A 24,669-nucleotide genomic window follows, 5' to 3' on the forward strand; every position below is an offset into this window, starting at 1 on the left:
TAGTGAAAAGCGGGATATCAAATCCAAACTCTTCTTCTTCTTCTTCTTCTAAGAGGCTGTGCTCAGAGAGGCCCTGCTCTCTGGCCCACCATGACCCCTTTTTAGTGGTGACCCCACACGTGAGAATTCCCCACCACAGGAGGTGTGTATGGCCTCTTCTCTTGTGATCTTAAAGAACCCCCAATTTAGTGTTATCATTCAGCCAAGCTTGATCTTCTTGGTGCCCCCATATATGATGTTTTTGTTGTGTTTATTCAATTGCGTCCATGCGTGTGTTTAGTGTTGTTGTTTTTTTAATTTAACTTTGCCTTAAAGAGCAGGGTAGAAATACCCTAAGTAAAGACGTAACTAAAACCTCATATCATTCGGCATAGCGCAGAGAATGTTTCCGTGGGCTCGGGTGGCACGCTTCAGGGAAGAAAGCGAGGCTGTTTCTTGGTGGTTTTGCCAAAGCTTTGGGTTACTGCTGACTTCAAATCCGAGCAGCGAGTGCAGCCAGCCCATCACTTCAGCTCCAGGATGACACAGCATTTCAACACTCTAGCAAGGCCTTTGCAGCTGTCTTGGCCTTGGAACCATCATCAGATTTATGTGTCGGCTGCATCGCTAGCAGATGCTGCCCCTCTGCTCCCTTCCATTCTCAAAACACATAAGATCTCATTCTTGGGCAGCCCATTTTTGCACCCAGTACCACACTGGCTGCCAGATCACCTTTTTCCAGGCAGCCACAGATCCCAGCTGTCAATTTCTCCCCCAGCCAAGCATCCCCCTTCCCGCTTTTAACATTTTGGGTGTACGGCATGTTCCTGCGGCTTTTGCTCCTGCTGCTTGGAAAGGATTCCGGGAAGAGGCTCCTTGTTCCTGGAAATCTCGTGTAACCTCAGCACTTTTGGCAACCAAACATCTGAGGGGTGCTGTAAATCAACAGCCATAAAAGGGTTTCTGAGGGAGAGGGAGTTGTTGAATGTGGGGCAAAGATAAACTGGTGTCTTTTCCCTTCGCTTGGTGCCCCTCTCATTTGGTCCTGCCTTCTCAGAGACGCAAGAAACAGGCTTTATGGAATCACTGAGCTGAGCAGAATGAGAAGGCTACAACAGAGAGCCTGGGCAGTCGGTTTGACTCCAGAAGTCCTGGACGCTTATCTCCGAATGACACCAGTGCCAACTTCAGATGTTTCAGTGCCTGAAATGAAACTTTTGACCCCTCTCCCGAAGTTGGCTTCTAGGAACTGGTGGCAGAGGGCAGCAGTAGTGTATTAGAGCGCAGGTTTGGGGCATGAACTGAGACGCTGTTGGTTCAGTGGTTGAGTACATAGTTTGCATGCAGAACATCTCTTATTCAGTCTCCAGCATTCTCCAGTTACAAGGAGATTAGGGATGATCGCTGGGGAAGTCTCCTGCCAGAGATCTTGGAGAGTCACTGCCATGCGGCGTCTGTAAGTGCTAAGCTAAATGGACCGATGATCTGACTCGTTTTAAGGCCAGACGGTCTGCGTGCCAAACGTCCTCTGTGTACACATCGCAAGCTCAGCATGACCTGAGGCACAGAAGTGCCACACTGCCTTTTATCCACAGAGCAAGTTTAAGCTCTGTGAAATGTCACCGGTGGGATGTTGGCGTGTTGTAGGGAGGGCTCCGTCCCTTTCCCTACCCATCACTCATGTGGTAGGGAGCCATGCGTGGCCCAGGGTGAATTTGTACAGCCGTCCATCTCTGTGCAAGGTGGTTGGAGAAGAGAGCTTCCTGTGAAGAGTTCAGTGTGGGAACTTTCCAGTGCCTCAGCTTTTCATCACCTTCAAGTGTGTCTTAAGAGTCTTGTGCCGAAACCTGAATCTTGCACCAGGGAGCTGGGGTTCACAAATGGATTGCCGCAGGCTATAGGAGTATGGATGTTGGAGAATTGCAATGCAAAAGGAAGCAGAAACTGCTGCATTTTGTATGTTCGTCCGTGGTCAGGAATGGAAATACCCCAGCGAATATTCGTTCATCAGGAATGGAAATAAGTCCAGCGAATATTCACTGTTGTTTATTAAGTCTGCATACAATGTCTAACTAACGACATGGGGTTTTAAAATTCTGATGATATGATAAAACAGAAAAGCAAATAAAACATTTTAAAAATTAATAATAATACTGTTTTGATTTTTGCACTGAAATGAACATAAGCTTACATGGGTTATGTAAATAGTTACATTACCTACGTACCTTCCGTCTAATAGCAGACAGCAAGGCAAATAACATCGTATTTGGTGAAAACCAAACAGTTGCAATGAAGACGGACCAGAATGGAAACTGCTGCCGCCTTGCACCCCTAGCTGTGCGCCTCAGTGGGCAGGCTTTCCCCCACAGCCACTTTAAAATGAAGTGGTTTTAGATACTCTTTCTCAGGTCTTACCCAGTGGTTTGCTAAGTAAGCAACAAAGCTTGGGGTTTAAACCAGGTTCTGGAGCATTGCACCAGCGAACTTCCATTTTAGTTACATCATGGAAACATACCTAAGCAGACCTTACTGTAAGACAGTGTGACTGGTTTTCCAAGTGTTTGGTTTCTTTTAAAAAAAAGAATCTGAATTTTTATTGAAAGTTTTCAACATACAATACAATAAAAACCAAACTAATCTAAATAAAAATAGAGAAGACAACAAGCAAAGAAAACAGTAAGAAATAAAAGAAAAATGGGGGAGATTAAAATACAGAGCCCTTTATCGGGTAGATCTTAACTCTTATCTCACATAATATGGGATGGGCCCTCCCAGCTCTCACCTGGGAGCTTCTTTTCCCAGCCTCCCACCCTGGGAGTTCTTCCCTTCCCTGCCTCCCATGCAGGATCTTTCATCAGTCATCTTCCTGTATTAGTTAAAAGTTTTGTTGCTCTGGCAGCCTGTTCTGATAAGATAGCTCTTCAAGAGATTACTGCTCACTCCCAAATCAGGGTGCTCTAGCTGAACCTTCTGTTTCCTTCGTCAGGAGAACGTGGGATCGGTTGCGTCGGGACTCCCACTTCTGGAATGGATCCACAGGGGATCGCGCTTTGATATCCAGAGGCCAGGGAAAGGTAGGAGATCCCTTGCGATTATTCCTTCCAGGCCCAAGGCTCACAGATGGGCTCCCTTTCAACTGAAACGTGCTTCAGCAATAACTTTCAAACTCTGCCCGTAGCTGACGACTTATACAATAAAGTTTGTACAGTCTAAAAGGGAGAATATTCATGAAGTAGTGCTTAAATGAACAGTGTTTTCACGCAGAGCTATAATATGTTGTGTTCGCTGCGGGTTGCATTCGGTACGGGTTACGAACGCGCCAAACCCGGAAGTACCAGAACTGGTTACTTTCGGCTTCGGCAGTTTGCGCATGTGCAGACGCATGCAATGGCGTCATGCACAGACACACTGAATCGCAACCCACACGTGTGCAGAAGCGGCACTACGGGTTGCGTTCTGCTCATGATGCGAACGGGGCTCCGAAACAGATCCCTTTCGCATCCAGAGGTACCACTGTATAGTGTATAGAGAGAGAGATCTGTATGTGTGTGTGTGTGTGTGTGTAGATATAAATATGTATGTATTGATCAAAAATATGTATTTTGAGAGTCAGAAAGCTTCTTAAGGGCAATAAACACAGTCAGTCCTCACTTGGCTGCTTTCCCCCTTAGGGTCCCTACACCAGTGTTTTTCAACCTTTTTTTGGGCAAAGGCACACTTGTTTCATGAAAAAAATCACGAGGCACACCACCATTAGAAAATCTTAAAAATTTTAACTCTGTGCCTATATTGACTATATATAAAGTAATTCTCTTGAATTTTTCAATTTTTCCCACGGCACACCAGGCAACATCTCGCGGCACACTAGTGTGCCGCGGAACAGTGGTTGAAAAACACTGCCCTACACACACACACACACACACACACACACACTGATGTGAGGTGAGAATATTCTCTGGAGAATATTCTCGAGAATGAGAATATTCTTGAGTATATTCTCTGCTAGAAAATTCTCCAGAGAATATTCTCCACAAACTGTCAATTCTAATGTAAGAACCAGTTTTACAACCCACATTAAAAAAATCTAGTACCGGTAAATAAAAAGTCAAGGTGTGATATTGCCAGTGTAAGTAATGAATAATGTTTTTTTTTTTTGTTGACCCAGTTACATTACTGGGCATTGTGTCATTCACTATTGGCAGTTCTGAAATGTGAGCTACAAAAAACTTTTTTTTTTTTAGTTTTAAAAATGCTATTCAATTAATTTGATGAACATTTGAATTCATATGTATTTCAACTGTATGTAATAGAAGTGCCAGGAAAAAGTAGGTAAATATTTCCACTGCTGGTGGACTTGCGTAAAAATTAGAGAATACTGGAATATAATATATGAGAAAATGAAAAAGATGTTAAAAATTACTTTTAAGAAAACACCGGAAGCACTCTTGTTGAGCATGCTTCCGGGAGAAGTACCAGAGGATAGAAGAAATGTTTTCCTTTACTCATGTGCGGCCGCTAGAATGTTAATAGGACAACACTGGAAAGGAGAGGATGTCCCGAAACTACAAGTTTGGCATGTAAAGCTGGTAGAGTTTATGAACTTGGCAAGAATGACAGCAGCAATTAGAAATATCTCAAAACAAAAGGTGACAGAAGAATGGAAATATGTAGAGGAATATTTGAAAAAAGAAGGAGTTGAAACAAAACTGGTGGTCTGTTTGGAATGACTCACGCACAGGAACAAAGTAAATATAGTTATAAATAAGAATTTTTTTCCAGGAAATATATGTATAAAACAGCATTGACATAAGTATATGTAAGGAACACTAAGTAGAACTTTAGGAAGTCTTTTAATTTGTAACTTTTACTTTTATTTCTATCTTATTTCTAGTCTGGGTAAATGGATGTGAGCTGTGTGATTTCTCTTTTGCACTTCTGTGACTTTTTTCTGTTTTTGTGGTGTTTTTTGTAATTTCTGGATTTCATCTGTAACAATGTATCAATGTGTGTATGATTATTTGATTAATTGGACTTTATTTTTAAGAATATCTCAATAAAATTTATTTTTAAAAAAGTAAGTAATGCAAAATGGATTAATCCGTTCCAGACTTTTAAAAACAACCCTTAAAACAGTGATTTAACATGAATTTTACTATCTAACGGGACCATTGACCCGTAAAATGAAAGCAGTAATCAATATACTGCAGCCACGCAATCAATCAACCAATCAATCAATCAATCAATCAGTAGCTGAACTGGGTTCCACACAGTCACAAAAACAAAACAAAAAGCCGCAAAAACACAAAATAAATAGCAAAACCAGACAAACCTCAGCGTAACACTCAAAACAGAAGTGTGGCACTCAAATCGGAAGCATAACACTCAAAACAGAGCACGTTCAACTTCCAAAAAAAAGTTTGCAAACCAGAACACTTACTTCCGGGTTTTGCAGTGTCTGGGTTCCAAGTTGTTTGAGTACCAAGGTGTTTGAGAACCAAGGCACCACTATATAGAATCAGTCTGCTAGTGGAGAAGAAGCAATGCCAGCAAGTTTCGCTAGAGGATGCTGGTGGACACAGTCAGGATATTTTCTTAAGAATGGCTGTATTCTGGTCCGAGGTTATAAGGTGCTGGGTAAATCCTGATGGATGTGAATATGCCATTGAATTGCCTTCCGGTGTTCTTTAGCACAGCTGGTTAATGAGGGCACTTAACGGTGGCGAACCAATTGCTGCTCCAGTACTGGCAAGAAATAACATTCAAGTTGTGCAATGAACTTAGAACCTTTACCAAGTTGGGACATGCGAAAAAAAGTGGCTTTTCGCAAACAGCAATCAGAAGGGAAATATTTAGACATCTCAATTCCATATATGGGCTTGTTTGTGTTATTCTGTGTCCCTATTCCCTCCCCTCTTTCCACTGTCAATTTTTTTTTAAAGTGTTGTTTGTATTGTTTTTACAACTATTTTTACTTTTTTATATATATATAAAAGAATGGGACAATTTTCTGGTATAGATTTAAGTAACAAATAACTACTATCCCAGCTTTTATTGAATTGTGAAAGCTATAGAATGTTGGATTCTGACTAAATCGGACACAGTACGGGAAACGATGTTTGAAACCGATCGGATTAGTATGCTTAAAGCAGCAATCCACTGCAGTAAACCTTCACAGATTCCCTGGCGTCCTGTTTTTGCACAGGATCCAGGCAGGAGAAGAGATTGCAGAAGGCAGGCCTTTTGGAAGACTTCGACTGGCGTGTTAAATATGATGGCTAAGGTCAATAAATCTGAGCTGTGAGTTCAGTGCTCCCCAGGGGAGACTTTGGAGTTGTATTTGTCAGATTCACAAACTCTATGGCAAACTTCTGTTGGGTTTGTTATATTCTGCTATTCAAAGAATAAAATGGGGAGGGAAATCCTTCTTTGCACACACAAACAGGGCTGCCATACACCTGGAATTTCCCAGCTGGACATAGCCGGAATACAGCAGTCGGAAACAGTGTCTAGGAAAATCTGGACGTATGGCAACCCAAAAGTCTAGATTTTGCTGAATTTTCTAAAGAATAGTTCAAAAACTTTGCAAAAGAAAATGGCAACCCTAACACAAAGCTATATTTTGTTTCTATTGGCTGTAACCGATCAATCTGAAATGAAGTGTGTGTGCTGGCCTATCCTGAACACTGCCTCTCCCCCCCCCCTTTTTTTTGCACAGATTTCCACGTCAGCACTGGAGCTGGAAATTCTGCCTTTTACTTGGCACAGAATATTTCTGCAAAGTAAAAGGCATTGTTTCCAGCCAACCCCACTCCTGTGTTGGAGTGCAGGGGGGTTGGCAATGCTGATTGTGTATGTGTTTGGGTGTGGGAATGTACATACAAGTGTGTGCAAGAGTGGGAGGTGGTGATGTCTTTCTGCAAGAATGTGTGTGGTCCGTAAGTCTAGGGTGCGGGTACATGTGAGCATCAAACAGCCCAAGACCCAGTGCATGGGGAGATGGCTGGAAAGGGGGATAGCTCATAGATGTCTTACTGTCCTTCTGCATACCTGACCTATCCAATCCCCTCTCCTCTGTGCTGCTACTCTCTCTCTCTCTCTCCCCCTCTCCCCCTCTCCCCCCTACCACTAATGACATCACCCAGGCGCATAATGATTTACAAACAAAGCAGAACCCTTGTTCCGGTCACTAATAACTTAAGAAACAGAGAGGAATTAAAAAAATCAGTTATGCAAAGTAATATAAAATAAATAGATATTAAATAACGTTAAAAGCAAAACAGAATATACTCTCATAAAACAGCCACATAAATCTCGACATTGAAGTGCAAAGTTTCAGCTGATTCTAATAAAATACAGATTATTCATTCATCAGCTATTTTAAAAAAATGTTACTGAGTAGATTAAAGGAATAATAGATTAATAAATGCTAAGACCAGAGGACAATTTCATAAGGGCAACTGGAAAATTTCCATCCATAATAAAGTATGGAATACTCAGAATCAATCAGGCAGCTTTGGGAATTACCAGTTATAACTTGATCCATAATTTTAGAGATTCTAACACCCTCCGGTCTAGCACCTGGAAGATTGCTACGTATAAACACCCATCCTAAAACCAATCAATAAAGTTCAGGGAGGGTGTTGCCTTTGTGTAAAAACCCAAAGTGGTTCTGGAGTGTTGCTCACGTAGGGGATGGGGGCCCACCACTTTCAAACAGACTCCAGGGTTTTCCTTCCAGCCTATGAAATCGATGCAGATGTCATTACCCTTGTATTAAGTGTTTTGTGTGGTTGTTTTAAGCAAATATTAAATGGTCACATAATTGTCCAACTATCTGGATCTAAATGCATGCATGTTGTCCTGCTTCTAACCTCCATGTAGATTGTTGTGTGAAATTTGATGATGTGTCATACGGGTCGAGGGATCCAGCTGTTTTTGTCATGTCCAACTGCATTGGAATGGAGGGTAACTAGGAGGAGCAGCTGAGCTGCAATCACACTCCCCTTCCACATTTGCAGTCTGCAGCAGGGCTAAGGAACCTTTGCCTGCTGGCCTCATCCAGCCTGCCAGTCCTCTCAGTTCAGTCCACCAGACTCTCTCCAAGACATAGCCAACATTGTCTCTGCTACGGCTATTAGGTTGATGTAGCAAAGCTACTGAGAAGAGAAGACTCCCTGGAAAAGACCCTGATGTTGGGAAAGATGGAGGGCACTAGGAGAAGGGGACAACAGAGGATGAGATTGTTGGACAGTGTTCTCGAAGCGACTGGCATGAGTTTGGCCAAACTGCGGGAGGCAGTGGAGGATAGGGGTGCCTGGCGTGCTCTGGTCCATGGGGTCACGAAGAGTTGGACATGACTGAACGACTGAACAACAACAAAAAGCAAAGCTACAAAGTGGGTGGCGCTGTGGGTTAAACCACAGAGCCTAGGGCTTGCTGATCAGAAGGTCAGCGGTTTGAATCCCCGCGACGGGGTGAGCTCCCATTGCTCAGTCCCTGCTCCTGCCCACCTAGCAGTTCGAAAGCACGTCAAAGTGCAAGTAGATAAATAGGTACCGCTCCAGCGGGAAGGTAAATGGCGTTTCCATGCACTGCTCTGGTTCACCAGAAGCGGCTTAGTCATGCTGGCCACATGACCCGGAAGCTGTATGCCTGCTCCCTCGGCCAGTAACGTGAGATGAGCGCTGCAACCCCAGAGTCGGACACGACTGGACCTAATGGTCAGGGGTCCCTTTACCTTTACCTTTAGCAAAGCTCACTACTGCCGCTTTGCCGGACAGTTTAGCTCCTGTGCTGGCCACTGAGGAAGTTAAACCACTTCTTCCACAGCCAATATGGAAACCGGCTGGGCTGGTGAAACAGAGCCAGTGCACTCTGCTTTGTCAGCCTTATCAGGTATCGTTTTCAGCTTCCTAGTGAAAAAGGCATCCTCGCCATATAGCAAAGCGTGGAAGTAAATTGAGCTGTGTGAGTATAAGAGAAGTGTGTGTGTATGTTAATAGGGTGTGCATGTGTGTTTCTGTTATGTGTGCTTAGGAGAGAAGGGTACATGCATGTATTTTCCCTGCATGCTACTGGTAGGTGGCCCCTGAACATAGAATTGTAGTGTTGGAAGGGATCCCAAGGGTCTTCTAGTCCAGTGTTTTTCAACCTTTTTTGGGCAAAGGCACACTTGTTTCATGAAAAAAATCACGAGGCACACCACCATTAGAAAATGTTAAAAAATTTAACTCTGTGCCTATATTGACTATATATAAAGTAATTCTCTTGAATAGGAATCAAATAAACACAAAGAAAGTATTTTATAATTACTTTTCAATTTTTCCCACGGCACACCAGGCAACATCTCGCGGCACACTAGTGTGCCGCGGAACAGTGGTTGAAAAACACTGTTCTAGTCCAATCCCCTGCAATGCAGGAATCTCAGCTAAAGCACCCATGACAGATGGCCACCCAACCTCTGCTTAAAAACCTCCAAGGAAGGAGAGTTCACCACCTCCCGAAGGAAACTCTCGAAAAGCTCTTATTGTCAGAGCAAATATTTGGGGGAATTCTTTCCCCCAAATATTTAATCGGAATATCCTTTCTTGTAACTTGAAGCCATTGTTTTGAGTCCTACCCTCCAGAGCAGGAGAAAACAAGCTTGTTCCCTCTTCCATGTGGCAGCTCTTGAGATATTTGAAGATGGCTCTCATAGCTCCTCTCAGTCTCCTTTTTTCCGGGCTAAACATACCCAGCTCTTTCAACCGTTCCTCATAAGGCTTGTTCTCCAGATCACACTTACAGTATGTGTTAGGAAATAACATATGAAAAGGGCAGCAGACAGTGCAGGAGGTTTTTGCTTCTGTCTAGTTACATCCAGGCAACCTCCCACTTGTAGGAATTGCTCTGCCACTTGTTATTTCTGCATGTGTAGATTTGGACACCACTTGACGGAATCAATAGCATCAACGGATTGCCAAAGTTCTTATGAGGTCCAGCCTTTCCTGTTCTCCCATACCGGTGATAAACCTTTTCTCAATGCGTCTGGTATACCCTGCCACTGAAATCTGCTACATGACTGGTGCTTCTGTTTTCATGGAACATTCATTTCTCATCTACTGCAATCTGAGCTAGAAGAAACTGTAAAATGAGGCCAATCATTTTTCACTTCATAGATTTCCAGATAATTGTCATGTGGCTCATTTAGTCACTTTCCATTCTCACTCCCAATTTTCTCACCAGAGCAAAGTTCCTTCTGATATAATTTCCTGAACTAACCTTAGGATTATTTCCTGTGCAGCTGTATTCTTCTCCCCTGCCTTCTTCCTAACATTTTTCCTTTTGGCAAGGCATCCTTAGATGTGTTCCTCTCCTTCTCCTCTTCTCCAGGTGCTTTCCAGATTGTTTGTTCCCCTGGGCCCTGATTCTTTCCAGAAGGACCTTGGGACTATGTTGTGCTATCCACATTCTGGCACGAATGTTCCCATGTCACTTCTGGACCAGCTCTGTTTACATGCAGCCATGCTAGTTTCTCCACAGAGTTGCCAGAGGCCTTGGCTGGATGGTCCCTGGCAGATACATATAAAGATCTTAAAAAACCGGCTTTTGATGGAATCCCCTAATAAATGTATTCAATTGTTGATGTTCATTTGTTAATTGTAGTTCCGTAACTGTTTTCATGTAAAAATAAAAGTTTGATAATAATTATTAATAAGTTAAACAATATATTTCTAGGGACACAATCCGCAGTTTTATATTCCAGGGGGGTTCAGCAGGCACCTTCATTATACACTTTTAGGCGCGAGATAAAAACTTTCCTCTTCAACCCGGCCTTTGGCTGATTGACATCTGATGTCCTTTCAAATACGTTGAGTTTATTGGTTTGTTTTGTTCTTGTTGTTATTATGCATTTTGTGTTTTTCGTATTGTAATTTTATGTCGTGAACCGCCCTGAGATCTATGGATGAAGAGCAGTATTCAATCTTAATAAATAGAATAATAATAATAATAATAATAATAATAATAATAATAATAATAATTTTTCCCATGTCATTGGTGGCAGCATGCACTACGACCACTGACTCCTCCTTAGCACTATCTACCAGGCTATGTAGGTGATGTGCAACAACCGCAACCTTCACGCCAGGCAGGCAGTGCACCCTGCAGCCTGTATGCCCATCAAAAACCCAACTGTCTACCTTCTTACTGTTCAAATCAGCCACAACCAGAATCCTTCCATCCTACCCCACCCCACAGAAGTATCCTCTGCATGAGACCATAGCTTTTCAGCTCCCAAGGAATGTTTCCCTCCTCCTCGGACCAATGTTCTCTTTCCGCGAGACCCTCCTTTCTCCTTCACAGCAGGGGAGCTGTTGTTGTGGAAGTGCGAAACAGCTGCAACATCCCTGAAGCTCATTGCACCTCAGTCCACAACGTCCGTCGGACAAGGGGATAGTCGTACGTGGAAAGACCCTGTGAGGAGCCGTAGTCAAGCATAGATCAGCATTAAACAAAACAAAAAACAAAAAAAAACGGTGTCAGTGCAGTTAACTCTTTAGTCAAAGAAACCAAAATAGCACAGGCCTAGTGATCCCAGCAACTCTTCCCAGTAGGTCTTGCTCCAATGAAGCATTTGCGAGGACTGACAGTTCCCACCACTCTCTAAGGCTCCTCCTCTCCAGGGTTTTTCCCAAGCAGGTCGCAAACGGCATCTGTACACAACCAATCTCTGCTCTTTTCATTTCTTTGCGTCTTCTAGACAGTGTTCCCCAACCTTGGGTCTCCAGCTGTTTTTGGCCTACAACTCCCATCATCCCTGACCACTGGCCTTGCTAGCTAGGGATGATAGAAGCTGTAGTCCAAAAACAGCTGGAGGCCCAAGGTTGGGGAACACTGTTCTAGGAGACCAGAAGGGATGGGAGCTGGTTGCAGCAGGAAGGGGAGACTCCACGGATTCCTCAGCAGCCTGTCTCAGCTCTGCCTCTTGGCCAGCTTCTTCTCCAGCCTCCACTTCAGCTTCGGAGCCTGAACTGCTCTCCGCCATAGCCTCTTCCTGCTCACTAAACCCTGTTGCCTTTCTAGCTTCCGACACCTCCTCCCCTCCCGAGTCTTCTCCCTCTGACCATTCGTTGTCACCCCACCACCAACCCCCTGGCCCTGAGTCTTCTTCCCCTGGGGGTTCCCCAACTGGTGCCTCCCACCACTCCTCTGCATCTGGCCAGCCCATGACAACACCCCTGCTCGCATTCTACTTGCATAATTGTTTTTGTAGTCCAAGTTGTTTGAGAGCTTAGGGTTTCTTTAGGTCAAGGAAAGGAGGGGCAGGGTGGTGTGCCCTGGCTTCCTCCCCCTACTGCGGAACTCACATGCCTGCTCAGTCCTGTTTAGTATAGCCTATTATTGTTTTTTAGTCCTGCACTGCTGTATGTAGCATGAGGTGGTAGACCTGAGGTGGTTGCCGTCATGGGATTTGTCCCTGTGGAAGGTTATATACATCAAGGCACCGATCAGCAGCCGGCAGGCCAGCTCGAAATGTGATCTTTCCTTCTCCAGCCTCTGCTCCCTGCCCCCATTCCATCTCTACTCTCCCGAAGCTGTCAAGTCTGGTTTTATCAGGCTTACGAGCAACACCAGATGCCCTTCCCTTGCTAGCTGGCAGGGTTTGAGGTGGCGTGGAATATTGTCATGGCCTGATTTATTTATTTTTTTAAAGAACAAGACGAAGGCAAGAGTATTGGAGGGAAGGGAGAGGGAAAAGTTCGGCAAAGTTAAACATCAAACTCTGCATGCTGGGACCGAGGGGGGGGTAGAGAATTGGAAGCTTGGTGCACCTGCTGTCGCGCGGTCGATTCCGGTCTGGGTTTTGTGTGTGTGTGTTTTGACTGGCTGTGATGTCAAGAGAAGGAGGCGTGGCCGTTTCGGAGGCAGGTAGATAAAGGATTCACTAAACAGGATCCCCCAGTTCTGAGAGTCGAGGCTGCAGCGGAAACTCAAATCACCAGGGCCAGGTAAGCAGGCTCCCTTTCCTTTCTGCCTCTTTCTGCAGGCTGCACTTCCTCCTCCCGCTGGGAGTCAGAAAGGGTCACACTGAGGATAACAACTTTGGGAGGGGGAGACGAAATGATTTGAGGCGTCTGTAGCTTGATCCTGAGTAGATGTACACAGACCTAAGTCCCCTGTCTTAAGTGGCGCTTCCTCCCGGTATGTGTGGATTGTATTGTGAGATCTCCACAACGTCCCGATCTCTTTCTTTGTTCCTGCCTGTTTTGGTTTTGACTTCTTTCTTAATTATTATCTACGGTGTGTCATACTAATTTTGAAGCTGACCGCTCCACTCCCACCCCCCCCAATGTTTATGGCAACTTCTGTGTTTTTGTCTCAATATAGCGAGAGATTGACTGTTCTGAGTTTGTGTGTATATATGTGTGTGTGTGTGTGTATTACTGTGTTTCTGACACTTTTGACTTTAATTTTTTTTAAAAAAATATATATTCTCCTTTCACTTGTATCTGTTCGTTAGAGTTCAGTCCTCTTCCTGTTTCCAACTTTACCTTGAAGCAGAAATGAAAAGAGGACCTGAACAAAAGGAAATGATTAGGAAATCACTGTATAATCTGTTTCAATGTTTCTGTTTTCTGGGTTGTTGTTTAAAAAAAAGGGGGGGGGACAATTCCTAGAGCAGAAGCTGGGGCAAATTTTGAGCGAGATTGCAAACTATACAACGGGCATAACTCTCAAAATTCAGCAACTAGTTTCACCAGAGAGTCACTTTACTGTTTTTATATAGACAAATCTGTAGTGGAGGAGAGGTTTATTTGTAGCTATTGTGTATGATACCCAACCAAATGTTCAGAAACAGTGCACCTCAAGCTCAGCAACAGTGTACTTCTGATTACCAGTTGCTGGGGTTGAGGGTAGAATGAGTAAGCAACAGGATATGGTTATTGCCTTCATGCCCTCCATGTAGATTTCCTGGAGGCATTTGGGTGGATACCAAAACAGGATGCTGGACTTGGGACTCAGCTACATTAGTCAAAAAAAAACCCAGAGCTTTGAATGCGTTATAAATATGCAACACCAGATGGTGCTGGAGAGCAAAAAAAAATCTTTGCGATTTTACATAGTGGTTTTTTTTCCCCTTTAGCTATAATGATTTAATTTCTGACATATTTATAGCGTGGTTTTCCCCCCTGTGTGTAGATCCATTAGACTAGATGGCCCCTCGTCTAAAAATGGTTTCCCACGCCTTGGCTAGCTAGATGGAGCGCATGGAATAAATAAGGTTTCTGATTTGACTGCACATAAGCAGTGCCGGATTTACATATAAGCTAAACAAGCTATAGCTTAGGGACCCACTCTCTTGCCCTCCCCCCAAATATACTTCTTCTTAATTGTATTTCACTATTAATATACTTCTTCTTAATTGTATTTCAGTTCAACAATTACTTTGATGAAATACATATTTTCTTATGTGCAAATGGCTTTAGATACCTATTAGGTCCATAAATTATGATATAGGTAAAGGTAAAGGGACCCCTGATCATTAGGTCCAGTCGTGTCCGACTCTGGGGTTGCGGCACTCATCTCGCGTTACTGGCCGAGGGAGCCGGTGTACAGCTTCCGGGTCATGTGGCCAGCATGACCAAGCCGCTTCTGGCGAAACCAGAGCAGCGCACGGAAACGCCGTTTACCTTCCCGCCAGAGTGGTACCTATTTATCTACTTGCACTTTTTGACGTGCTTTCGAACTGCTAGGTGGGCAGGAGCTGGGACCGAGCAACGGGAGCTCGCCCCGTTGCAGAGATTCGAACCGCCGGCCTTCTGATCAGCAAGCCCTAGGCTCTGTGGTTTAATCCACAGCGCCACCCACGTCCCTAAATTATGATATAGCATACATTCAACACAAAAAAGTGGCAATTTGTTGTTGACAAAGGACAGCTGGACTTATAAAGAGCCCCATTACCTTCAGTAGCTTAGGGCCTCATCAAACTTAAATCCGGCCCTGCACAGGTGAATTAGCCACTCTTTGCCACTCTGTCATAGGCATTGGCAGATTCGAGGGTGGCAGGAACTACTTTTTTTTTAATTCCCTCCTTTTTTTTTTTACTACAACGCCAGTCGAAGCCAGGTGCAAAATGGTGGCAGAGAGCCAGTTGCATGCAGCACCCCAGGACCCAAAAAGTGGAATGATCTGCATATGCAGATACTAATAATAATCATAATCATAATCATAATAACGGCGGCAGCAACAATAACAACAATCTACATCTGAGTTACTGCAGGTCAAGAATTCTACCGACTTCATTTGGTGGGGTTGGTGGGAAGAATAAATAGAAGGCTTTTTGTTGCTGTTAAACAATCGGGAGCCTGGAGCCCTTTGCTGATCTCCGTCTGCCAACACTTACTGCATTGAGTAGACACTCAACAATCAGTCTGTTGGATAAAGAGCTGATAACAAGGTAGCCTTTTTTCATGCAGGAAGGCAGAGGAGATGTCAAACAAATGACATCTTATAAGCTTCAATCCATATTCATGGTTGGGAGCATGTAAGGAGTGGGGGGTAGTAGTAGATCTGCATTACCCAATCTGGAGCAAGAGACATGTGTGATCTTGCATGTATTGCCACCTGAGAGCCTACATGGTGGAATTCAGAAATGGTGCATGAAAGCGGTGGGGGGGGGGGAGCGGACTACCGGAGTTGAGATTCTTTTGTTTATCACCCTGGGTGGCGGGGCATGTGACAGGCCGACATGGATTTATATATAGGGTGTGATACAATTTCAAGTTCGGTTCCAAGATTCTCTGTCAGCCTGATTTTGCCCGCAGATTGCAGCCTGTGGTTTGGCTGTCCTGCTTCTTAGGGCCCAAGCAAGTGTGACACATAAAACACAACTAACCAAATCCCACCTGCTTCCTCCCACCCCGTTCCTTTCCAGAGAAGATCCATCAGCAGAGGTGGAGGTGATTTGAGAGCAAAAGAGCCACTTCCTCGTTCCAGGTCCCCTCACCATCACACACTCCCCGCTCTTTCCTCCCTAAACGGGGATCCAAACGCATGTAGGGTTGCCCGATCTGGGGATTTACCCGGCATTGTAGGGTTATAGCCCCCCTCCCAGGGGTGGAGTTAAATTTCAAAGCGAGAAGCCAAAAATAAGGATTAATATTCGTTATTTTTTACACGGCCCTCTAACAAAAGTTCCTTGGGCGACTTCCAACGTAAACACAATAATCGCATTACCGTTAAAGAAAACGAAACCCCAACAGCAACAACATCAAAATAACCAATTAAAGTGGAAAGGGAGATAAAGGCGCAGGACCAGATCAATTGAAAGAGCAGAGGGGTGTGTGTGTGTGTACACAGAATCAAAAAACATGAAATGTTATAGCATGCTTTAAAATGCCTGGAAAACCTGGCAACAGAAATACATTAAAGTAGGTGCCAGGCAGGCCTTTTGTGGGATGGTATTTCAGAGCTGAGAGGCTGCTACAGAAAAGTCCCTTTCCCCAGCAGACATCCACCCTACCTCATGGGAAGAGAGGGGATTTGGAGAACAATGGGTGGGGGGCAAGCTGTCTTCCAATGAGCCCGTTTCCATTTTAAAGTTTAAACCTCGCACCCTCTTTCGAATATATTCACCCCGATCTCTTTCTGTGCAGGAGGGGGTGTGACTGAAAGGAAGGCAGGCATAATTAAAAGGGGGCATAGTACAGGTGAAACTCGAAAAAATTTAATATTGTGGAAAAGTCCATTTATGTAAGCAATTGTTTTCATTAGCTACTGGAGTTTAATATATGAGATAGACTCATGACATGCAAAGCGAGATATGTCAAGCCATTGTTTGTTATAATTGCGATGATTATGGCGTACAGCTGATGAGAACCCCAAAGTTGAAATTGTTAATTTGGGGTTCTCATCAGCTGTACGCCATAATCATCGCAATTATAACAAATAAAGGCTTGACATATCTTGCTTTGCATGTCATGAGTGTATCTCATATATTAGTTTCACCTTTTAAGTTGAATTACTGAAAGAAATGAACCTCTCCACGATATTCTAATTTTTCAAGTTTCACCTGTATGTATATCTTTTAAGACCCTTTGGAAAGGGGTTGATAATCTTGCCCTGAAGAAACACTTACTCAAACGAATCACCAAGTGCTTCTCGGCTCCCCGCTCGACTCCAGAAGGCGGCAACCCCAAAACTCCACACATCGCATCTCAGATGATGAGCATCAGAAGACCTGACAGCCTGGCACTTTAGAAGCATGCACTTTTAGCCCTCTTGGGGGGGGAGGGAAGGGGTCAAGGTGGCATGATTTGGAGAAGAGCAGCAGCAAGTGTGGTGAGTTGTTCACTCTCTCCCAATCTACCCGTTCTTTGTTCCGCCTCTCATAGCGGCTCGTCTCTTTCTCTCTCACACAAACCCCACCTTTTGAAAAGGTTTTTTTTCCACGTTCTTGCACACATTTCTCTGCAATGCTTTGGGCCTTAGGGCAGAACTGCATGTTCTTTTGGCGAGCTTGTGTCCCCAAAGCAGTTTAGGAGGCATTTGTGCAAGAGGACCAGCTGGCACAACGGGTCTGTTTGACCCTCTCCAAATGCCCCTTTGCACAAAGAGCACAGAGGTGGGCGAGGCTGGAAGGGGGGGCAGGGCATGTTTGCTGAAGCAACGCCTCTCCTGGCTGCAAATCCTTCCCTTGCAAATCCTTCCCGTTTTCCCACAGCAGCTCTGTGGGGCAAAACATGGGCCGACTGTGCCATTTAAACGGTGCAAATTCTGCCTTAATCTTAGATGCGCGAGGACCGGTTTTCCTTTGGTGATGAAGGAACCGCCAGACGCAGAGGCATTCTCGCCTACATTTTGACCGAACATGGTTGCCAGGATCCAGCCTGTGGGCTGCCAATTGGCCGCTGGCCAGTTTTAGAAGGACACGGTGATGACTGGGAGAGGTACAGAGTGTTCAGTTAATAAAAGAAAACCCAGGTGGAACCCGGCTCCTGCCGTCAAGTTTAATTAGTTAAGACAGAGCACGTAGCAGATTGATCTGAAGTCACTGAGGACTGCCTGACAAAGGAGGCCGTTCTTTCCGAAGTGGTTCCCAAGTGGTTGGCCTCTGCCGTGGCCTTGTAAGCTGTCTGTCATGGTGGGGTTGGGTTAAACTTTAAACATATTAACTGGAGCATTGACTTGGAAGGGTATATGGATTCTTTAGCAGAGGTATATTAAAAGAGAGAGAGCAAAAATTGCAAGCTTGTAAAAATGCCATTAGGATAAGTTCTGGTGTGGGTTTGTAAAATCATTGTGGAACTGATTTTTAAAAAGATGATTTAAAGATTATGTTACAGGTGGGTAGCCGTGTTGGTCTGCCATAGTCGAAACAAAATAGAAAATTCTTTCCAGTAGCACGTTAGAGACCAACTGAGTTTGTTCCTGGTATGAGCTTTCGTGTGTATCTGAAGAAGTGTGCATGCACACGAAAGCTCATACCAAGAACAAACTCAGTTGGTCTCTAACGTGCTACTGGAAAGAATTTTTTTAAAGATTATGGCTTTTGATACACAAGGTTCCAGTGTTAATTCCTGTCATCTCTGCCTGTGTTGGCAACACTGGCCTAGAGGGAGCAATCCAGGAGTAGGGAGCTGTGCAGTTATGGGGCAGCCAACAAGGACCCCTCTCTGTGCGTCCTTGCTGTTTGAGCCGGGCACTCAGATGGCCCAGCCAGCAGCGTGTGCGCACAGTTGCTCTTAAAGGTTGTGTTGCCCAGCTCTGAGGTGTGTGAGTCCTGAGCCATGAAGGGTCTCGTAGGTCAAAGCCACTTTTTGTTACTTCTGCCCTGCCAAAGGCGCTTGCGGCCTTGGGATTCCAAACCTGTCCTCTCGAAAACCGGTGGGCTGGTTTTAAAACTACCGATAAGGCATTCTATTGCTTCTTTATAGTGCTGTGTTTATTGTGGTAATGACCTTTAGATGAATAATACGGTGGTAGTGATGGTTGTTGCCCTCCCATTGAACTCATTTGGGTTTTATTAGAGATGCCATTAAGAAAAAACAATAGGGAATTGATCATAGCCTTGTTAAGTATAGCCAGAATCGAAACGGCATCTAAATGGAAGACCAGCAGTTGTTCCCTTTAATCCTGGATCAATTTAAAGCCTACCTCAGGCGGGAAGCTCTTTTGGCTAAACTCAGGCTGATAACTGTCTCTCGGCCCAGCTTATTTTGCAGTTCATGGCTACACACAGACGCGAGTGGCGCTGTGGTCTAAACCACTGTGCCCCTTGGGCTTGCCGATCGGAAGGTTAGCGATTCGAATCCCTGTGACAGAGTGAGGTCCCATTGCTCTGTCCCAGCTCTTGCCCACCTAGCAGTTCGAAAGCACATCAGTGCAAGTAGATAAATAGGTACCACTGCGGCAGGAAGGTAAACGGCGTATCCGTGCGCTCTGGCTTCCGTCACGGTGTTGCATTGCATCAGAAGCGGTTTAGTCATGCTGGCCACATGACCCGGAAAGCTGTCTGTGGACAAACGCCGGCTCCCTCGGCCTGAAAGCGAGATGAGCGGCGCAACCCTATAGTCGCCTTTGACTGGACTTAACCATCCAGGGGTCCTTTACCTTTAGAGGGCAATGGGGCTCCCAGGTAAGCAGGGTAGGGTTGTAGCTTTAGAATGTTGTTGTGAATTTATAATGGCCGCACACCACCCAGAGTTCCTTGGAGGAAGTGTGCAATATATGTGTTTATAAATAAAAATAAACTGCTACACGTTGCTGTGCTTAGAGAGGGCAGAGAAGGAAGGAGACATTTCCAGCAACAGTGCAACCACAATTGTTCTCCAGCTTAGGAAACAAAATTAAGTCAAATACATACAGTATGGCTGAATATTTATTTTCTATTGAATGCTTTAATGCCTTTGGATGCTGCTCCCTGAACCCAAATTCTTAGTATCGTGGTTTTGTTGCGATTCACCTGCGCTTAGATTAAGCTGCAGTCCACAAGGGAGTCCTTAAAAACATATTGCCCTGGAGATCGTGTTGTGACTGCACCGTTTACCTTTTCGAAAAGGTGCCATCAGCTCCAGCCACTGCATAGGAGCACTCCAAAGGACGTCCCCTTTTCTCCTGTCCTGAGCAATTAGTAAAGCCCTGGAATCTTTGCATGAGACAAAGTCCCCCCCCCCCACATGGCGGGTCGGTGGGGGGGGGGGTGAGAGGCTGCTGACCTGAGATGCGTAGTGTGCTGGAAAGGAAAACATGCCACATGGACACATACGCAGAGGAAAGATCACAAGTAATAAATGAATGATTAAGCTTCACAATCAATGGTCAACTTCATTTTCCAAACCAGACGTTCTGAAGGGCTGCTTTCTGCAGGTGTCTCGGTGCACCCTGCGCTGAATACGTGCGTAAGGGCAGGGCTTTCTTTCAGCTGGAACTCGGTTCCGGCACCTCTCAGGTGGGCGCCATTGCCATCCTAAGAGAACAAGGGAGGCATTCGTGGCGAGCCGCGGAACCTCTTTTCCTATAAAAACAGCACTGCACATAGGTATAGACTGCTTTCATCCCGACTTGCAATTAATCCAACAAAGATTAGAGGCCAGCATTGCTTTTTAAAATTAGCCTGCATGTACACACATACCTGCAGTAGCAATTCGCGGCTTAAAAGAAAGGGGGGGGGGGAGTGGGCTTGTGTCGGGTTGCCATACCTCAAAAAGTAAAAGAAAAACCAGGAGAAAGTCGTTGAGCTTTTTATTTTCTTTACAAAAATGCGAGTGACTTGCCTAAGATCCAGGACGAAGCGCCACCTTTCGGAACACCCCCCCAGACGTGAATTCCGCCTTTGAAATCCCCGTAATGTTTGGGGAAAATCCGGACGCGTAGCAGCCCTAACTTGTATGACGTCCCCCTGCATGGTTGCCCGCAGGCAGTTCTTGCCTCTCTATAGGCATTTTCTAGTAGCGGTTTTGAATGTCCACTCCAATCAGAAAGTGGAGCTAGAGTTAGGAAGGCCTGGAAAGGCATATGGCAGCGTTGATGCCTGCATAATCCAGATGTTCAGCCAGGAAGGCATTTTTTGCCACATTCCATCACCAGGGATGTTGACTCTGGCAAGGTTCCTGTGTGGGCGGCAGCTTCCCGCCTTCCCACTGTGATAAGCTTATGGCATGGAGACAATGCAGCCCAGTCCTTGGAAGCAAATACTAACGGCACTCCAAAATAAGCTTGTCTTGAACTGCACCCTTAGTCTTGCTTTCAGATGAAAGCTTATCTTGCAATAGATTGTTTTTAAAGCTGCCAGAGGTCTGGTATACCTGAACTCCAAACCTATATTGGTTTTATGCCAGTTTGAAGGAGCCTGGGAACTTCAGTTTGGTGAGGTTGTGGAATATTCTCTGTTGGAAAACTCTCAAGTCACACCCCCCACCCCAGATCTCTGGTTCCCTGGGGAAAGGGCAGTTCTGTTGAATCTGTTTGTCTTGTAGCTATGCCCTTAGCTTTGTTTTCTTCCATTGACAGACACAACCGCGCCACTATAATCTTGGGACTCAGAGGAAATAAATACTTTTTTAAGGGGGGAAAAGCCACTGCATTTACACAACCAGGTTGTTGTTCCACGACATCCGCTGCCTTTTAGACAAAAGCTGGTAGTTCCAAGCATTATGTTAATTAGATTACAGATACTTAGGCCGGTCCTGATCGGATTCATGTTACAGAAGTCCCTCTGCAGACGAAGCCAGCCATGAGAAACGGATGATACCTTTGGGAATATAATTACTGAGAGCGAGGCACAACTGCCGCACTTCCCATCCGCATCTTCAGAAAGAAACACTGCCCCTAAGAAGAGAATTCTTGTTTGGAGGTTTGGCAGCTTCATGAGACAGGATCCAGAGTCTCATCTATAATTAGCATCTCAAGGGCTGGTTCATACGTAAACATTGCTGACCGCTCCGTGGAATGCGTGAACTGCCTCTGTGGAGTTTGAATATTTTGCACATGAGTTGGCACCTGGAGATAGCAGAGTTCCCTCGACAGAATATTATCTGCGCTCACAAAGCAAATCCTCACTTGTCAACGAGCGACGGCTCTGCAGGTGTGAACTGGGCCTCAGAGAAATCAGACTTCCAACATCCCTTGCGTAGCTTCGTCCACCAGAATGTGGGATGTGGCGGCAGCAGGAGCAGCAGCGGCAGCAGCACTCCTGTGTGGCAAGCACACTCAGCAGCCGATAAACAAAATGAAGTGCACATTAGAAAGTGGCACGCCATGCAAGTCTCTTTAACTGGAAGACTGAAGGCTTTGGAAGGTAAAGAAAGAAAGAAGACTTCGACACCGTTTGGTTTTGTTTCATAGGTCGACAGATCGAGTCATACCATAATTCCTCCATCAACCCACAGAGACAGGCGGAGAGACTTGAATCTACTCAACTTCACAGTGAACACTATTCAGTGGCGTAGCATGGGTGGCCGGGGGGGGGCATGGCCCTGGGTGCACATTTCTGAGGGGGTGCAACTAGGTGCCCACATGACAAGCTCCCTCATCAAGGCCAGAGCCACGGGGAGGCAAGCTGTGCCCGGGCCAGGCCTTCTCCTCGTGGCCGGTGAAGGAACGCCTGTGCGTGCCCCACCCCTTGGCCAGCCGAAAAGGAGAGGGGGGAGGGTGGCAGCAACACTCATCGGGGTGGGAGGAAGGGGAAGGCAGGAAAGCATGGCTGTAGCCACGCGCATTGCACAGAGCATCTCATCGCAAGGCCAGGAGGGCGACGTGACACAGCCGTGCTCCTGGCTTTGCGTTTCTCCGCCTTATCTCTGCTCCCAGGTTGGGGCTAGTTTGCAAAAAGAGACTCCTTTGCATTAGGTGCTGGCCAGCAAAGGGACTGACTACTGCCCACCAGTCCACCGGGGGGAACACAGCACTTTCCCCGCTCCGGGCGCCGGCAACTCACACTACGCCCCGTCACTTTTCCAGCAGATGCAACGTGATGCTGCTTTGGGTTGATGTTTGTCGTGTCTACGTTCAGAAAACCATTCAGTGAAAATATGTACAGAAAGGGGGAAAGGCGACACACGCTATTTGTCAAGGGCATGCAGCCAGCGGGAGGATACTTTCGGTCAGGTTTGTGTGTACCGTGTGGGGAGTCTTCTTGGGCTGACAGGCAGCCTTACAAAAGAAGGGAGTAGAAATTGGTAGTGTGAAGAGAGAGGGTGAACTGAGCCCACTTCCTGACAGTGACGGGGAATGGCAGTTCCGAATAGCTCAGTGGTGCACTTCTGAGGTCATTTCCAGGAAGGCAATAGGACACGGCCAAAGGGACTGCTGGTCTGTGCCTGCAAAGAGAGCAGGGGCATTTTGCATGCTAAATGCCTTTATTATAGATTTAGAGCTAAGGGGGCCAACTGGCCTATACTGGCTAGAGTCAAGCTACTAGGCTCAGGTTTAGATCTGCAAATTTCTACTTAAATCTTAAGGACTTGGTGATAGACAGGAATTTTTTAATTGAATCCTTTTTCTTTTGCATTTTCTGCATATGCATCTATCTCTATATCTGTAGAAAGATGTGAGGTGGGTTCGCTTTTTCTCGTGAAGAAGAGGGTTTCTTCATTTGTTCAGTAGTTTGGGGGTCTATTTGGGGACCTTTTAACAGATTGGTGAATGTCGTGGTGGATTTCTTCAATAGAAACGCACCATTGTGCAGCTGGAGATGGAGCAGAATATTTGCCCATGCTTACTTTGGATTTCTTGTCCTAACTAGCAGGGATGCAGGTTTTGAAGGCTACAAAAGGATCTCTGTGTTTTGGAATGGTAAGCATGGCCAGGATCACTGGCTACTGATTATGTGGGGTCATTGGTGTATGTACATGGATGCTTCTGGGTAGGGTAACCTAAACAAAAAGACATGACCCTGCCCAAGTGAGCTTCTTCACAGAACCATAGAGTTGGAAGGGACCCTGAGGGCCATCTAGTCCAGCCCCCTTCAATGCAGGAATACACAGCTGTCCCATACAGGGATTGAACCTGAAACCTTGGCATTATCAGTACTATGCTCCGACCAACTGAGCTATCCAGACTGAAGGCTTACAGTGTAAGTTTTAGCAGAGGAAGAATGAACAAGAGGCAAGGTTAATGAAGTAAAAATGTAGGGGCACATGTGGTTATATTATTTATTCAGTTATATTGTTTATTCAGTTGTGGCTGTCTTCTCCTCTTCCTCTCTTCCCTTTGTCTTCTCCTCTGTGCTTCACCCTATGTGGCATTTGTGCTGCGCTTGCAACTTGTGCCTAATCTCAGAAGAACTTTGATCCTCTGTTACTCTCTCTTTCCCCTGTCTGGGTTATGCCACAAACCCTGGTGATATCTCCCCCCACTTTTTTTCTAATATAGGGAGAGCCGGTGAAAGGGCAACTGATGTGCTGGGCTCAGCTTAGCTGCTGAGCTCAGATCCAGTGCCAGGCTCCTGGTGTGGGTATATCAACTTGCTCCGCTATGTCAGTGCTTGAACGTGACCCTTGCATTGCCTCAGCACAGCTGCTGACTCGGACCTCAAGCAGCTGCATTTATTGCATTGGCAGGCATCAGTGTGCTCCACTGGTGTGAGACAGGGCGGCAGAAAATCCTCTCCTTGGGAATTCTGCGTGGAGCATCCTCCGAGTGTTGTGCTTCCTTGAATTCCCTAAAGTAGGAGTCGTAATAACTAATTCTGATAAAGCACTCATTGTG

At 45.5% G+C, this 24,669-nt stretch overlaps 1 protein-coding gene across 3 annotated transcripts in view; it reads left to right on the plus strand.

The window, feature by feature from the left end:
• The window catches only part of GRB7 (growth factor receptor bound protein 7), an 83,713-nt gene that overhangs the window by 10,096 nt on the left and 48,948 nt on the right, over positions 1-24,669 (plus strand). For 2 of the 3 annotated variants that reach the window (XM_033168837.1, XM_033168836.1), the window contains exon 2: positions 2,966-3,053. Coding sequence is in view for 1 of the 3 variants with exons in the window: in XM_033168836.1 (XP_033024727.1) it covers positions 2,966-3,053 (88 nt within the window). In the remaining 2 variants the exon portion in view is untranslated. Of the gene's footprint in view, positions 1-2,965; positions 3,054-12,823; positions 12,969-24,669 lie in introns of those variants that run through there. The other variant, XM_033168838.1, reaches the window with a different exon arrangement.

This window comes from Lacerta agilis, chromosome 14 (assembly GCF_009819535.1).
Source record: "Lacerta agilis isolate rLacAgi1 chromosome 14, rLacAgi1.pri, whole genome shotgun sequence".
Lineage (NCBI taxonomy): Eukaryota > Metazoa > Chordata > Lepidosauria > Squamata > Lacertidae > Lacerta > Lacerta agilis.